This window comes from Lithobates pipiens, unplaced genomic scaffold (genome assembly GCF_037356315.1).
Source record: "Lithobates pipiens isolate NorthernLeopardFrog02 unplaced genomic scaffold, aLitPip1_a1.2 Scaffold_19, whole genome shotgun sequence".
NCBI lineage: Eukaryota > Metazoa > Chordata > Amphibia > Anura > Ranidae > Lithobates > Lithobates pipiens.
The window spans coordinates 79,903,072-79,921,248 of NW_027507764.1; the positions used below are offsets into that span (position 1 = coordinate 79,903,072).

General features: G+C 44.5%; 1 protein-coding gene across 1 annotated transcript in view; it reads right to left on the reverse strand.

Annotated features, from left to right (window-relative positions):
* The window catches only part of SPAG6 (sperm associated antigen 6), a 151,380-nt gene that overhangs the window by 36,329 nt on the left and 96,874 nt on the right, over positions 1-18,177 (reverse strand). Inside the window, exon 8 of the mRNA XM_077490957.1 lies at positions 11,435-11,626. Within this exon, the coding sequence (XP_077347083.1) occupies positions 11,435-11,626 (192 nt within the window). The remainder of the gene's footprint in view (positions 1-11,434; positions 11,627-18,177) is intronic.

Sequence of the window (18,177 nt, forward strand, 5' to 3'; positions counted from 1 at the left end):
GGGGGGGGGGCACAGGGTAACAGGGGGGTCAGTTTCAGTTATCCCCCCACCCCACTTCAATCACCATCCCTGTCAAAGATTTCCTTCCCCCTGCTGCTTAGGCCGCCCTATGTGCCCCTCCCGCAGCACTGAAGGCTTCCCTCCTCTCCCTCCCGCCTGCTGCTGCAGGCACACAGGGGCACAATTTCAGGATGGAGAGTGGGGGAAGGGGCGGTAAATATGTGTTTTGAGTAAACAGTACTGGCCCCCTACTGTATTCAACTGTAAACTGTGTTTACTATGCTTCAGTTTACAAATGAACAGGAGCATCTGTACAGAGCATTTTCTGTTCATTCAATGTTCAGTGCAGCTGAGGCTGCAGTGATAGGGCTTGAGGAATCAATGTCCTCATTCCCTTTCTCGGTCTGTTTAGGGATATTTCCCCAAAGCCCCCCCAAAAAACAAACAAAAAAACAAGCATTGTAAAAAATGTTTTATAAATAACAAAAAATGAATGGCACATCCAAACAGGTTCACGGGCCCATACATTGTGAATGAGCAGTTTGTCTGTGCATCTGGAGCTCCCTGTAACTCTATGGGGGCTGTACGAAAGCAGTTCTAAGTCCTAGTGTGACACGTGTGCAGGTGTGGTAAAATGGCCACCGAATGTACACAGTCTTTGTTCAGGGCTGTACGCCTGCACCCACACATCTGTAAAATTAGGATCTGTGGCTGTGTTTGTACAGCTGCTGCATCTCAAAAGTGTAGCATAGTCTGCCTGCACAATCTCCATCTATGGAAAAAAAATGCTGATTTACAATGAATAGGACACAGTCAATGAGCCCCAAGATCTCATTCAAGCACAAGTCTTTTAGATTTAGCAGGAATTTTGTATGGTATATTGTGTTTGTGTCTGCTAATAATGATTTTAGTGTATTTTTTTTTTTTAAATATCGATTTGACTAAATATGATCTTACCTGAAATCCAGCAGTAGGATTGATGCACTATATTTGCATAACTAAAACTGGGCATAAATGAGTCCGTTTTTTCTGTTCAACCACTGGGTTTAAAAAAAACAAAAACAAAAAAACTGCCCTGATTCCCCCATACACATTCAAGAAATAATGAGGGAGTCCCCCCACTGTGTCATTGTATTCTGACAGCAGGAAGGTTTCTATACAACCACAGTGCCCATATATAGATCTAAATTCATCCAGACTCTGCTGAACCAGCCAAATTTCGTTCTATCTATGGGCAGTTTAAAGCAGAACTTCACCCAAAAGGGGACGTTTGGTTTTTCCTCCTCCACCCCCCACCTCCTCTGCATTATTTGGGATGTTTTTTTTTTCTGTGGGGGGGTTGGGGGAGTGGGTACCTGATTGTGACAGGTACCAGTTTCAACTTCCGGTCAGAGCGTTATAGCGATATAAGCAGAAGTTTGACCCCTCCCACAGCCTCTTGAGACATGTCACAGCTCCCAGGAGACTGCGGGACTAATCACGGGTGCAGCACGGCTCGAGCATGCGTAGTGGGCAGACAGCTGTGAAGCCGCAAGAAGTCAGTCAGCTACCCACAGTTAGGATGCCGGCATCTGCACGTTGAAGACTAGCAAAGAGCTAGGTCGCGTGAGGACATCGCTGGATCCTGAACAGTGTGTGTTTTTTTAAAAGTCAGCAGCTACAGTATTTGTTTTGCCCTCCATGTATTGGTGTCTTGTGTGAATGAAGCTGTAGTGATCTAGCAGTCATCTCTCCCTGTGCTCTCGGAGTGGTTATATTTGTGGATTCCTTCTAAATCTTGCTGTCTGTTTAGCATTTGAACACATGGCTGTTCAAGCTTTACCTCCCTCAGTACACACCTGGATCCAATTCTTTACACATCACTAGTAATTTTGGTGGTCTCCGCTGCGTTCCCTGTGGAAACATGCCCACCTCATTAAACAACCACTTTATTTGTCAAAATTCAGAGCAGTTGTATCTATCCTGAGCTAGAATAACAGCATGTTCTATAACATCTAGATCACGTTTAGTAATATTAGCAAACCATGTGGGAAATGCAGTCCATTGCCAGTTTGTCCAATCTTAACTGACAGCACGCCGACAAATATGCAGGCATATATAATTATACAGTCTAGATCGGCCTTTTCTATATGGAGGAACCCTAATAATTTTCTATATATAAGTGAAACCCCTGCTTACTTATGATTTTTACAGCTCACAGTATTCGAACATGTTCAGTAAGCTGTAAATATAACAACATATTACCAAAGTCCACCTCCCAGGTGGCTCCATCCCCCTGGGTGCCACCTTCATGGCGCATGCGCAGATGTCCAGGCAGAGTCTGTTGGCACATCTGCACACACACAGGTGATTTACAATGCACATGCAAAAACCCAGAGGTTTTCAGACTTCCATGGTTACAGTCTTGCACATTCTCTCCCACTGCTGTCAGTCAGGGCGAGTGAGCCAATGAGGAGAGAGCGGGGGCGGGGTCGATCCACGCTCTGTGTGTGAATGGGGACGCGAGAAAAGGATCGAGGCTGCTCTGTGCAAAACCATTGCACACAGCAGGTAAGTTTAACATGCCTGTTTATTTTTTATTCTTTCCTTTAGAATAACTTTAACTCCTATTATCCACCGAGTTGCTATATGTTTAGAGTGTTTTTTTTTTAATAATTTATCTTTTATTGAGTTTTATAAAGTTTAACAAAACAAATCAGTGCATCTGCACCGGCTATATGCCTAGAGTTTAAAGTAAACCTGCACCTTACCTAAACGTAAAGCCATAAAAAAGAAAAGGGTTTTAGAGGAGGTAGTCACTGTATTTGGTTCTTCCAGAGATGAAGGTTTTAGACACGCTATTAGATTTTCTGCAGATTTTGTCTTCAGATTTACCAAAACCATACAATAGGAGGTCAAACCTTAATGCCGCGTACACACGAGTGGACTTTTCAACATCCAAAGTCCGACGGACTGATTCCGTCAGACTATTCGATCGTGTGTGGGCTGCAACGGACTTTTGATTCGCCAAAGTCTGACGGACTTTAGAATATGGAACATGCTTCAAATTTTTCCGACGGAACTCCGCCGGACCCGGTCCCTTCGAAAAATTCGCTCGTGTGTATGCTATTCCGACGGACTAAAACCGACGCTAGGGCAGCTATTGGCTACTGGCTATGAACTTCCTTATTCGAGTCCAGTCGTACGTCATCACGTTCGAATCCGTCGGAGTTTAGTGTGATTGTGTGTGGCCAAGTCCGCTCATTCGAAAAGTCCGGCAGAACTCTGTCGGAACTCCGGCAGAACTCCGGCAGAACTCCTTCGGAAGTCTGTCGGACATAAGTCCTCTCGTGTGTACGGGGCTTAAGAGTTTCAATTTGTATGCAATCAGGCAGGCCATTGCACTACATGGTTTTGGTAAATCTGAGTACAAAAATCTGCAGAAAATCCAATAGTGTGTATGGAGTATTAGTGTATTTTTGAAGAGTCATGTTTTGGATCTACTATAGCTTTGTAATGTCGCGTACACACGATCAAACAATCGGGTGGAAAAGTCTGGCAAACTCAAGTCCGCCGGACAACCCCCCCCGTGTGTAGCCTCCGGTGGACTTTTTTCACCCGAAAGTACGGCGGACTTAGAAAGTAGTTTTGCACTCCAATCTTCCCGCCGGACTTGCATTTCGGCGGACAATCCGGCCGTGCGTATGCCAGTCCGCCGTACTTTTGAAATGAACGGACTTTTCCCGCCGCAGAAAAGTCTGCTCATTTTGAGCACGTCTCCAGGTAGGCGGGGCCCGCAAAGGATGCCTCGCTGGCCCCGCCACCTTGTATGGACTTAAAGGGGAACCCCAACACCGGAAAAAACGGCGTGGGGGTCCCTCCCAGGTCCACATCAGACCCTTGTCCGAGCACGCTACCCGCCCGGCCAGGAAAGGGGGGGGACGAGCGAGCGGCCCTCCTCCTGAGCCATACCAGGCCACGTGCCCTCAACATGGGGGGTGCCTTGGGGAAGGGGGGGCCACGCGGCCCCCCCACCCCAAAGCACCTTGTCCCCATGTTGATGAGGACAAGGGCCTCTTCCCGACAACCCTGGCCGTTGGTTGTCGGGGTCTGAGAGCGGGGGGCTTATGGGAATCCGGGGGCCCCCTTATTAAAGGATACCGGCCCCCCACCCTATGTGAATAAGTATGAGGTACAATGTACCCCTACCCATTCACCTGTAAAATAAAGTAAAAAAAACCACAATGGGGGTCTTCCATCTTTGGGGGTCTTCTCGCCGGACTCCTCCGCTATCTTCTGCTAGCTCTTTTACTAGCGGAGGAGCCCGGGTTTCTTCCTCGCCGCCGCCCTCTTCTTCCGACTTCAGGGGTCTTGTCCCCCTCTTCGGTTCTTCTGCCGGGCCACCGCGCCTTCTTCTAGCTCTTTTACAGGCGGTGGCCCAGTCTTCTGTCACCGCTGTCGTCGCCACCTTCTGTTCTTCTCTTCTTCTTCAGATGTTGCCTCGTCGCGTCCTCTGCTCACAATGGCTCCGACGCGACGTGCGGCGACTTATATAGGGACATCAGCGGATGATGTCCCCGCCCATTATGGTGTCACAGTCCCAGAGGATGCTGGGACTGTGACATCATAATAGGCGGGGACATCATCTGGTGATGTCCCTATATAAGTCGCCGCGCGTCGGGTCCGTCCCATTGTGAGCGGAGGATGCGACGAGGCAACATCTGAAGAGAAGAAGAGAAGAACAGAAGAACAGAAGGCGGCGACGACAGCGGCGACAGAAGACCGGGCCACCGCCTGTAAAAGAGCTAGAAGAAGGTGCGGTGGCCCGGCAGAAGAACCGAAGAGGGGGACAAGACCCCCGAAGTCGGAAGAAGAGGGCGGCGGCGAGGAAGAAAGCAGGGCTCCTCTGCTAGTAAAAGAGCTAGAAGAAGATAGCGGAGGAGTCTGACGAGAAGACCCCCGAAGACGGAAGACCCCCGGAGCTGTGCAATAAACTATTTTAACCCTTGTGTGTTGTTTTTTTGTACTTTATTTTACAGTTGAATGGGTAGGGGTACATTGTACCCCATACTCATTCACATAGGGTGGGGGGGCCTTATTAAAGGGGGCTCCCGGATTCCCATAAGCCCCCCGCCCGCAGACCCCGACAACCAACGGCCAGGGTTGTCGGGAAGAGGCCCTTGTCCTCATCAACATGGGCACCCCACATGTTGAGGGCACACGGCCTGGTATGGCTCAGGGGGGGGGTTGCTCGCTTGCCCCCCTTTCCTGGCCGGCCAGGTAGCGTGCTCGGACAAGGGTCTGATGTGGACCTGGGGGGGACCCCCATGCCGATTTTTTCCGGCGTTGGGGTTCCCCTTTAAGTCCATACCAGGTGGAGGGGCCAGCGACGTCCCCTTCGCGGGCCCCGCCTACCTCAAAATGAGCGGACTTTCCACCGCGTGTGTGGGCGAGTCCATTCATTTCAAAAGTACGGCGGACTTAGTACGCCGTATTAGTCCGCTGAAAAAGTGCCATGTGTGGGCAAGTAGCCCGTTCGGAAAGTCCGGCGGACAGTCCGGTGGGAAGTCCGCCAGATTAAGTCCACCGGATAGTCCGCTACGTGTGTAAGCGGCATAAGCCATCCTGCTGTTTACTTATTTCTACAGCAGGGCTACCAAATTCAACTGTGGAAGAAGAAGGATCAACAAGTTGTTTTTTTTTCAGCTTCTCAGATCATCACTATAAGGGATCATGTTGAAGAGCATTCTAATCATATTCTGTTTTCTATTCAAGATAATACAGCTGCATTTGAATTGACAACAGAATATTTAAAGTGGTTGTAACCCTAAAAAAAAAAATAGAGATCCTGTTCCCTTATAGCAGATTAAACAGCACAGTGCTTGTGCTGTCTAATCTGTTGCTCTCTAAGCTATAAAATACCTGGTTGATCCTGTCTGTTCCTGTGTCCCCCCTGTGTGTGCTGACCACGGTAATCATGGCTGTTGATCCATCATTACCATGGTCAGTTTATGTGGCTCTCCTCTCTCCCCTTCCCTCCCTTCCTGCAATCTTCTGTGTGTGTGTGTGAGTGAGCCTTCTCCGCCCCCCCCCCCCCCCCTCCTGCTGCTATTAGTAGTTGGTAGTAAAGGTAAAGAAACTATGTCTGTAACCCTTAGATCAGAGGAGGATAGCGGCCAGAGGTCATGTGATGGGCCAAAAAAGATATGAGATAAGGTATTTACCAGGCATCATTTTATAAAAGCATTTACACAGCGTAGGATAGATTGATAGAACAGAGGGGCTGGCAAATATTTTTCTTTACCTTTACAACCACTTTAACAAGAAAAGGCTGTATTTGACCTGCCTTGTCTAAATTATAAATGCCCGTTCATAGGACAAATTGGTTCAGAGAAGCACAGTGCAATTCAAAGCATGTTAAACACAACCTCTGACCTGTCATGTCTACTGCACAAATAGAGTCAATAAGATTTTGCTGACATGCCTTTGACATGTCTTCCAAACACATGTCCAACACAGGAAATCAATACCTGCCAACATGAGCACTAACAGACACTAGACACTACTACCTAACCTCTTTAAAGCTGCCAGGCTTGAATTTAGAAAGGGAGATGGTGGTAAATGGGCTGGAGGTCAAACATAATATAACTCTAAATTGGGGGTCAGCAAGCGGTAGATTTTGGCAAGGTGACTGGTAGATCATGGTCAGGGCTTGCTGACCCACCGTTCCAGAGCATCAAATGGTGCAATGCAGAGGGATTACTTGTAAAGTTGGATCTGTAGTAGGGAGCAAGAGCTGCATAAGCCGATGCCTCCTCTGTAGTGCTGGTTCCTATCCCATGTGGAGTGATACCAACTGCACTCCATCTTTTATCCCGGCTAGCGGTCTACAGAGAGGTGCAAGCAGCAGGAAAAAGGAGATTTTCAGGTCAGCTTGAAGCAATACACTGGGTATGTTAGTATAGGGTTGCTTTCACACTGATGTGCTGTGCTTTACCCAGACCGTGGGTGCAGTGCAGTGCAACTGCAGCTTTCCTGCGGGTTTTCTGTACTTAGCCCTAGACTTCTATTATATCCTGCTGTTTTAACACCCACCCCCCCAACTATATGCGGCCCTAAGGGTTCCGCTGCCGAGTGCAACTAAGGGGTCATTCATATGCTCCTATGAAAAGCGATCTGAATGTGTGTTGACAGGTCGTGAAGAGGCGATATTTGATATGTTGCATTCTCACCACCTGATTTAAACCCATGATTGGCATGCAATGCACGCGACTGCGACAAGGTGATTCAGAAATTCAGATTAAATCAGGTGTGAGGAGGCAACACTGCCTGGTGATCTTTGACTTCTTCCGTGTTTTCAGGTAGATCTCCACCTCATTAAGGTTGCCTAACCCTGCTCTAAATTAACTTACAATTTTTTAAAGTTTATCTATCACCAAAACATTTTTTTGTTTTAAGTAGAGTAGGGTAGGATTAAAACTCCTTTCATGTATTACAGCTGCCCTGGACTCCATTAGAGACATCTCCCCTTGCTCAGTGTTCCAGGGACAACCTTTTCACCAGACAGCGAAGAAAACTCTCTAATAGCAACAGGGACAAAAATGATTGTTAAGTAAGGGGATGCTACAATTTCTGTCAGCTTTTCTTTGTCTGATGGAAGATATCTAGAAGGGTTTGCCATCATTTCCCTAAGGTGTGCAAGCTTCAGTAAAATCTACATATCCCATCAGCATTTTGGTGGCAAGAATCTAGGAGGGTGTGTTTGTGAGCGAAGCCAGGCAAGGTTATCTGCAGACAAACAGTACAGAGGCAAAATTAAAGCAGTGACGTTGTTAGCCCACGTGCAACAGATACAGTGGCTGCAGAGATGGGAATGTTTCTGGTATTTTTCATGGGACAGGCAGAGCATTGTCACCCTATATAAGAAAATGGTTATTCAACAGGGGCATTTAGAAAAAAAAAGGCAGACTTAGGGTCCGTTCACACTAGGATGCAGTGTTCCCATGCGGCTTCCCGCACTGCATTCCAACCGCACTGCCCTTGCGATCTGCTGCGGGTGTCAGTGCAGAGTTAACAACACCCAAAATGTGGGCCTGCTCCCGAGCCACCCTGTCTGCATCTATTAGAGTGAGAGAATGTCACCAGCACACCAAGTATCTTCAAAAATTGGTTCAAAGCTTTATTCAGCAATCACATCATTATAGCAGGGGCAAGGTTTTGGACCCTTGCAGGACCCCTTCACCAGGCATGTGACCTGGGTTCTGCGAGATTCCAAAACCCTGCTTCTGCTATAATGATGTGATCGCCAAATTAAGCTTTGTACCCATCTTGCTTTAAATAATGCAGACAGGGCAGCTCGGGAGCGGGCCCACATGATTGCCACCATAGAAAGCAGTATCCTATGGGGGCACTTGCTGGAGAGGTGGAGCCAGGAGTGCCAGCAGGGGACTCAAGATAAGGAGGATCGGGGCTGCGCTGTGCATTAATAAAAAAATAGAAGCTTTAATACTACTTTGACTTAAGTCATTGCAGCACCAGCTTACATACACTGCAGGAACCTGTGCGTTGGGAATAGTGCGTTGGAATCTGTCTGCATCTATTGATACAAACAGGGTGGCTCTGCCCCCCCCCCCCTCCCTTGTCACAGAATTTGATTGACAGCAATGGTACCCAAAGGCTCCCACCGCTATCAATCTGCCCTGTGAGAAGGGAGAGAGCCACTGCTCTCGGGCACGTCACTGGATCGAGATCGGGCTCAGGTAAGTATAAGGCGGGGCTGGGGGAATCCTCTGGCACAGAAGGTTTTTTACCTTAATGCAAGGAATGCATTAAGGTAAACAACCGTCAGCCCTTACAGCCACTTTAAACTGTTATTTTTTATTACATTTTTTCACCTTGGAAGAAAAACAGGATTATGTACTAGGATTAAACAGACAAATTCACAAAAAGAACACACAAACTCCATGCAGATAAAGCTAATGCTAAATGATTTGATGGACTTCATATGTATAAACAAGAAAATAAAAATGTTTCTTCTCATTTTCTAAACTGCAATACAAAAATAAATTTGTCCCTATTGGCACTGGCAGTATAGATGCAGCCCAGGGGCTTTGTAAAAGCCTTGCTAAACTGACTGCATTGGATCGTAGTAAATGTGTAAAAGATGGAGAGGTCTTTCTGATTTAAAGCTGAGCTCCCCGCACAATAAAATTGCCCTCTTGATATTCATAAACATTCATATCTGAGGGATTATGTTAAATAGTGTGAAAATCAGTATAAATGCTTTAAAATGCATATCCATTAAACGCAGATTCCTATAATGGATTGCAGCTATTGGAAAAGAGGAATTGTGCTATTCTGTGAGGAAGGTTCTGTAATTTTGTTTCAGTATTCTGAGTACATGTCCCAGTATGCCTTGTTTATAACATCAGATGAGGTTGAAGCTGTGGGTGATCACATGGGCTGGAATTTGGGTGGTGATGGTGCAATGATGACAAATGACCCCGGAGGGATTTCCATTTTTCATTGGCACAGCAATGCAGGGGTGTATTGACCAGCTGCAGCAGATAACCCCACATTATATAGCACTGCCGTGAAAGATCTATCTCACTCACCTACTTACTAGGAGGTAAATTACCTCTCGATTCATAGCCCACTGTAACTCCCTAACTGGTGTCATATAAGGGAGCAGGAATTGACCAGTATGGATAGCCATTACAGTCCTTCTCATCAAGCTCGCAGGAGCAAGCAGTGGGAAATTCAGCTTTTTTAGGATTATGAGCAATGTATAAGAAACAGGGTGGGTTCACTTCTTGAAGGGATGTAGGCTCGAAGAGTCCATGATATGTGATGTCACATCTGAGTGTGCAAAGATTATTGTCACCAAAATGTAAAGATCTCTTTAGTACTGTGTCCTGAGAAGGACTGCAGAATTTATGGGCATGTGATGGATTAAGTCTGTGGACCAATAAGATGACAATTGATTTTTCCTAGTTATTTCCATGTTCACTGTCAGGTGTAAAAAACTTAGTTGAGTTATAGCAATAGGCCTCCACATACATTTTGAAACATAACTAGAATATTGATTTCTAGCAATAAACTGTTGGGCACACAAATTGGTTTGTCAGCAATTACATTTAAAAGCTCATCAATGAAAAATAGATTGTATGGCAGCAAAATATTCTGTTCATGCCATATTGGGCTGTAAACAAGGAGATGACTGGTGCTTCAAAATAGGGATGTTTTTACAACGGCCTTTCAAGGGCATCAAAAAAAGCTAACATGGGCTTTCCAAGAAAGTGTTGGTCTACCACTTTGTGGCTGGTGTTGGCACACCGTGGTGGTGCCACAGCACTGCAGTGTTGCTACACCACAATGCTGGCACCTGCTATTTCACTTGAATAAACCACACTGGTAGTTCAGTACATATGGCCATTTTAGCAGGGACTGCTTCATCTTCAGAACCATACATGTCTGCTCAAATGTCACTCAGATGATGCTGGAAATGACTGACTTGGCAGAAGCATGATCACAATATGCTGGGGTCAATAAGGGCAACAGGCAGAGACATAGGGTTTATCTACAGCGACTGCACTTCGATTGCTTATGTTTCAAGCCCTGTAGCGTGGAAGTTGTGATTTGATACATTCATAATGACTCCTAATGGGTTCTGAAGGATTTTTCTTATTATTTTCTTACTATTATTGGCCTATCCTATGCTGGAGGTTCCTAAGTGATCCATTTTAACTAGGGTTGCACCGATACTACTATCGGTATCGTCAATGCCGAGTATTTGCACAAGTATCGGTACTTGATACTTTCAGGCTCGGTTCTTTGAGCTGTCAGTGGGGATGAACAAATGTTCCGCTGTTTAACCCCTTATTAACCCTTAATTTACTCTAATCAGCCTTAATTAACTTCCCATTCTCCTCCATTTAATTATTCTTTTCCTGCTTTTTTTTTTTGTTCACTTCTATTTTATAAACGATAAACAATTAAAACTTTTTTTTGTTTGCTTTATGCATATATATTAATATATATTTACACATTTCACATTTAAAACGCACAAAATTAAAAAACAAAATCAATTTATAAATTACTTTTCAATGATTTGTACCATTGCTGACGGCTGAAGTGTAAACAAAACAGTTGCGGTAGGTATCAGTAATTGGTATTGGCGAGTACTAAAAAAAGTATCGGTACTCATACCTGTAGTAAAAAAAAAAATGGTATCGGTGCTTCCCTAATTTTAACCTAATAAATAAAATGCAGAATAAAAGACTAAGGGTAACAATAAAAAAAAACATTACCTTTAAAATGTAAAATCTTAAACATTCCATATAGTAAGAAGAAGAAGCAGTACTGAAGAAAGATTGCCAATAGCTGGTTTAAGTAGATGTGACCATTTTTCAGCAAGTGGCATAATTCAAAGAAAGCAAGTGGGGATGTACAGTACCTTGACTTGAAGGTCCTCAGAGCTTTCGGTCTCCATGTATAGAGACAGCAGCTTTGGCAACACATTTGCTACAGCTACAGCACGTGCGTGCTCTGGAGTGTGTCTTCCAATTTGGCCAAGGGACCAGGCAGCAGCTGCCTTGATGTGATCTTCAGCTTCCTCTGACAGGCAGATGGCTAATTGAGGGACCCCCTGCAAGGTTCAACACAAAAGTCCACACTGAGAAGCAATGCATAGCAAGTAATCTCACAGATAACACAAACCATTAGATAGAAATCATGGCTTTTGTGTCCCCTCTGTCTTACCAATTCATAAGAGGAGAGGAAACCATTTCACCTATGCAATTATCTGGTCTCCATTAATAACCTCTCCATAACTAGCAAGCCTAGACAACCACAAAGGGTTAAACACTGGTGGCCAATTATAGATTAAAATAACGATGTCCTTTTATACAGTTGCCCAGCAATATTGTCTCATTAAGGTTTTTCTTGGAGGCAGAGAGATGAAAATACTACAGGACTTGAGTTGAGATGAGGCTGATGTTTCATCCCATTACAAGGACACTTTGGGCAATTATGGGCAGTTACCTGTAGAAACCAATCAGCATTGAGATGTTTTACAGCAGCCAAAATGAAAGACAAAATCTTATAATGAAAAGAGCTTTTTGATTGGCTGCTATGGACTTACTTACTTTGTGTTGTTTTCCTGACTTAATAATAGGCTTTTCCTACTTTAAGATAATTTTAAATAAAAAATGAATGAAATGACTGAATGAATGAAGGAAGCTGCTACTAGATAAAGATTATAAAAGCCAGAAAAGTAAAAATGGTGAAAATATGTTTATGTGTGTCTTTATAACACAATCAATTCCCCGCCTCTTTTATTCATACCTAAGATTACTCGGCCCAAAACTTCAAACAATATGCAGAACATTGTATATATGACAAATTACTCTAAAACTTTAGGTTTTAACCTTTTTTTAAATTAACATTTAATAAGCCTGGTCCATTTCTCTTACACACTGTTTTATAGTACACAAACATTAATGTACTAAAAAGTGTTGTATAACTCCTGCCATACATTCACTTGCTAACCTCGATATCATTGCACACAATGAAATTCTCACAGTGTTCATTAGAAGCTGTAGCACATCATAGAGAGACTGCTATTTTATGGAAGATGTCTAGCACCATCTAGCCCTTCCCCTTCCAGCCTTACCTGCCTCTTGCATTCATTGGTTTTCAGTTTCTTCAATCAAGAAGGCTCAGCATTTGCATGTTGCATGTTGGCTTGACCTAGAGTATTGTTAATCTGATCTTGTCCACAAAACTTGACATGGATTTGTTACCTAGGGTAGTTTGCATGCAAATGCAGCTGGCCAAGAAACGCCTATGCCTCAACACTCATCCATCAATATATTTTGTTTGCATAACTCTTCCCAAGGCCCCTTTCACACTGACGGACCAATCGGGTCCATCTGTCAGTTTTTTAGGTGGACCTTATCCGACCATTCATATCTCTCTATGGAGCGACGGATGTCAGCGGACATGTGTCTATTGACACCCACTGGCACCCAATCCAATCCTGTCCGCTAAAACCAGATGGATGGGGATCCGTTGCCCATACGTCTTGCCAATCGGATCAGATGACAGTCTGATGGAAACGGACAGGCAGTCCTTTTCCATCCAACCGCCACATAGTGAACAGTGGGCTGTGTCCTATTCTATGCAGAGTGGACACTGACCCGGAGAGATTCCCCGCTGAGCAGGCGGATCAGCTTGACAGAGTCCACCCTATCTGAAAGGAGCCTAAGAGTCACCCACTGCTTGCATCAGGGCTGAGGGTGTTTGGGCGGAGTACTGAGACAGGGTGCTGTGATGATTTGAGGAAGCTATGTACATCACCCAGCTGGCCTCTCCCACCAGCCATGGTGCCTGCAATGCAGAGAAAAGCATACTAGTGATGACTATACTGGATCTAAAATAAGATTTGTAATGGAAACAACAGTTTTGCTTAAAAATGCCACGTGCATGTTGATTTTAGGAACCAACAAAGGCAAAATATAAGCAGATTAAAATTAAGCTTCAAATACCAGCAATGGTAGCAGGGTAAAAAAAATAAACACCACTGCCACTATTGGTAGTAGTATTCAATTATTGTGATTATGTATGTAGCAAGGGCCCCTGATGACTAATGGTGACCTCCAGAGTTAGGCATAGCTGACATCCTTCAGTGTAGAGTGGGTTACAAGGCATGGTGGGTGTAATGCAAGATGAAATGGTGGGCGCCAGACACATTCTTAAATGCAAAGAGATTTATTGTGTCTTAAACAGAACTGTGGGAGAGGGGGTTAGGGCCTTACTCACTGTGGGTCTCAATGAGCTCCCAATCTCTCTCACTAGACTTCAGATCCACTAGCCACTGAATCCCCTGAGCTCTTTCACTGTAGCACTCAGTATCTTCCTCAAGCATCACCCCGCTTTACTGCTGGGTCCTTGGCTTGGCACTCACAGATACTCTTCAAGCTTCACCCCTGCTGACACGTTAGGTCCCTGGCTTGACACTCCACAAGTGTCACCTCTGCTGTCTCACTGGGTCCCTGACTTGGCACTTGCTGAAGCTTTCCCACTTCTTCACAGTACCCGGCTGACAAGAAGTTTGCTCTGGTACTGGCCTCAGCTTACTTACAGTGATCTCCGGAAGCAAGGTGGATGGTCAACAGCTTCCCAGCGACAGCTTCCCTTCTACCTCCGACCACAACTGGTTTCCCGGCCGGCGGAAACAAGCCGGAGTTCCAACCCTACGCTGCTTTCCTGCTTCTGGATAGGCCCTCAGACAGTCTAGGAGCCAGATGTTCCTGGGATAGGCCTTAGGTTTATGGACTAGCAGCCTGGGGCAATACAACACACGTCCGCCCAGACAGCCATCCAGGTGTCACAAAGCCCCGATCACCTGACTCCGCCCAAATAAATAGGCTTTCCCAGCAGGCCAAGGGATCCAAGAAAATCCCTGTCCATTGGCTGAGACACCCCATTTATTCCTAATCTGTCCTTGCAATATTCTTGTCTTATCTAATGTCTTCAGATACCCGGCCATCTAGCAACAGAAGATAAAAGTGCAGAAATTCCAATTGACCTCCTAACAATTGGCCAAGGCAACTATCGGCAAATACATTTATTAGCAACCCTGCCTAGGGTGCTACATATATTAATATTACTTTTCAAAAAGAAAAAAGAAAGTATAGATTTCGTTTATCTATGTGTTTAGTTATTATAACATATGATTAACTGTACAAAACAAGAACCAATAAAATAAAAATCTGTACATATTAGGAAAAAAGGAAAACATGGGCCAGTGCCTACATGATAAATGTACATCTGACAATTTAGAATTTTTGTTAAGATTTATTGAGGAGGTTTCAAGTAAAAAGAAGGTTAGTGCTAAGTTTTAAACTCTTGCTGGATGCCAAATGAAAATTGGATTCTGAATTCAAGTAGTACAAGTGTTTGATTCTCTTCACTCGAAATAATGAGTAAATATCTTGTGATTACAAATTGGCATAACAAGAATAAATAAACTATTTAAGATTAACCGCTTGCCGACCAGTCGTCATCATTTTACTGCAGCAGGTCGTCACGATCCCACGAGTCTTCGTAACTATAAGTTGGCTAATGGGATCGGGATTGGAGGCGTATACACATGCCCGCTGCACTGCGGGGGTGCCGATGCTCATGTCCAGCGGTCACGATGACCGCTGGCCACAAGCGATCGCGGGCACGAGCAGCAGAACACGGAAGTGTGTGTGTGTAAACACACAAATTCCTATTTTGCTCTGTGAGGAGAGACGTCGTGAGTTCCTAATAGCTAGGAACTAGAGCTGCACGATTCTGGCTAAAATGAGAATCACAATTTTTTTGCTTAGAGGATAGATCCACGATTCTCTCACGATTCTCGCGGCGTAACATCATCTTTCACATTAAAGCAAAAAAATTGTGCTAACTTTACCGTTTCATTTTTTTTCCTATTTATTGAATTGTATTTTTTCCCAAAAAATTGCATTTGAAAGACCGCTGGGCAAATACAGTGTGACATAAAATATTGCAGCAATTGCCATTTTATTCCCTAGGGTCTCTGCAAAAAAAAAAAAAATATATATATATATATATATATATATATATATATATATATTAGAGCTGCATGATTCTGGCCAAAATGAGAATCACGATTTTTCTGCTTAGAATAAAAAGATCACGATTCTCGCAACGTAAAATCTTGCCGCGTACACATGACCGTTTTTTCCATCAGAATAAACTCTGATGGTCTGTCCGATGGAGTTCCGCTGAAACGGACTTGCCTACACACGATCACACCAAAGTCCATTTGTTTAGAATGCGATGACGTATGAAGGGACTAGAAAAAGGAAGTTCAATAACCTGTAGCCAATAGCTGCCCTTGCGTCCTTTTTGGTCCGTCGGAAAAGCATACAGACGAATGGTTTCCCGATAGGAATTGATTCCGTTGGAAAGATTTTAAACATGTTCTATTTCTAGGGCCATCCAAATTTTTGAAAAAAAAGTCAGATGAAGTTCACACACGATCGGAATATCCAATGAAATTACTCCGTCTGACCGTTTCTGCCGGAAAGTCTGGTCGTGTGTACGCGGCATCACATTATACAAAAAAATTGGGCTAACTTTACTGGTTGTTTTTTTTTTTTTTTTTTTATTCATGTAGCACTAACCCCTGAGGGAGCGGCTGGTTTTGCTGGGCTTACCGTTACCGTCTCCACCTCATTGCTCATCTAGGGGTTCCCGAGGTTGATGGCCCATTAAACTGTAGAGACTGATACTTGAATCCCTTTGGGAATTTTTATTTGCAAAAACCATTGAACAAAACACAGTCTCTCAGTAGGGAATAGAAGGTAAGGGTAGTAAAGCTCAGGTACTCTTGAAACTGCTGACACTTGAAATGTCTCTCTCTAAGTGATCCAGGGAATAGCCATTCGCAACTGGGTATTTCAACTATCGGATAAATCCCCTTTAGTGAATTTAGCAGCCGACAGGTGATTTAAACTTAGCAAAGTCTCTGCCACAGACTTGGTTGTAGAACTTTAGAATAGAACAAGAAAAGTCTCTCACAGAACTTAGTTGTAACTGAAGGATGAAATTAGGAACTCTCTTACGGTATCAGTATCTTTCAGCCGGTCCAGCGATACCGTAAGAATGCGGATTCACTTGGTGTCCTTTCAGCTTAGCTTCCAGGCTCTTACTGAACAGCCAGCCACGTGCGTGGCCCTCTTCTGAAGAGTCTTCCCCTGATTGCATTTTCAGTTGCTGGGCCTCTCCAAACCCAAGACGGCACGGACCACCTTGGAACCCTCCTTCCAGTTACTGTGCCTCAGGCTAGCCAGCCCCGAGACTCGGAAATGGATGGATCCGCACCCCAGGCCATGAGGGCACCCCAGGCCATGAGGGCCTCTGGGGGCTGGCCAGGAGGACCAGGACCATGGAGTCAGCACATACTTCTGGACCGGAACCCAGAACCACGTGATCTCAGCTCCTTAAGTACCCTCTCCCAGGATACACAGCGAGACAACACACCCGTTGATTGGCTCAGAGAGAGAGCTTGGTACCCAATGCTTCCAACCAGACTGCTTTCCAATGCCTGTTATAAGTGACACCTACACCTATGACCAGGCAGAACATAGTACAGTCCAGCTAAACTGATGCCAAAACCATCATTTACTGAAAATAATCCTAACACCCAACTATGGTCTTAGGAAAAACTAAATTTACAAAAACATAGCACGTGCTCTTCAGGAGCCCGGCGCTATATTCATTAAAGTAATTTTTTCCAAAAACATTGCATTTGAAAGAACTCTGCGCAAATACAGTGTGACATAAAATATTGCAGCAAACACCATTTTATATATATAATGTTTGGGGGTTTTAAGTAATTTTCTAGCAAAAAAAAATATTTTAACTTGAAACCAACAAATGTCAGAAAAAGGTTTAGTGTTTAAGTGGTTAAACTTTCCTCATTTACACACAAAATCTATTCCATTGACAAATTGTTACAATGTTTATACTTAAGTTTCACTACTAAAGAATGTTGTGATTCTTGGCAGACTGCCAGTTTTTTTTTTCTTCCTTTCTTTTGACTGCTGTGGCTTCAGAAGAGCAGAGAGAATTCTTTGCATATTAAGAATCGTGAAACACTTTGTCAAGATCGCAATCGGGAAAAAAACGCGATGGCGATTTTTGGCGATTAATCGTGCAGCTCTAACTGACACCAGCGAATGGCACAATTCCTTCCAATGGCACCAACAATGAGGCCCAATGACACCAATGATGGGACACAATTCCTTCAATGACACCAATGATGGGGCACAATTCCTTCAATGACACCAATGATGGGGCACAATTCCTCCCAAGGACACCAATGATGGGGCACAATTCCTCCCAATGACACCAATGATGGGGCACAATTCCTCCCAATAACACCAATGATGGGGCAAGATTCCCCCCCAAGGACACCAATGATGGGGGATTGTTTATTCCAACTGATGCTGGGACATTTTGTACTCCCAAGGGCCACAGTCTGGCCCCACTAAAATCCAAAAGACAGTAAACGTTCCCTTAGCTTAGAAAGTTTGGAGACCCCTGCTGTAGTACACTTGTAACTGATGGATGTTAGATGACTTGACAGGTCAGTAATTATTATAGAATGTACCTCCTGGCAAC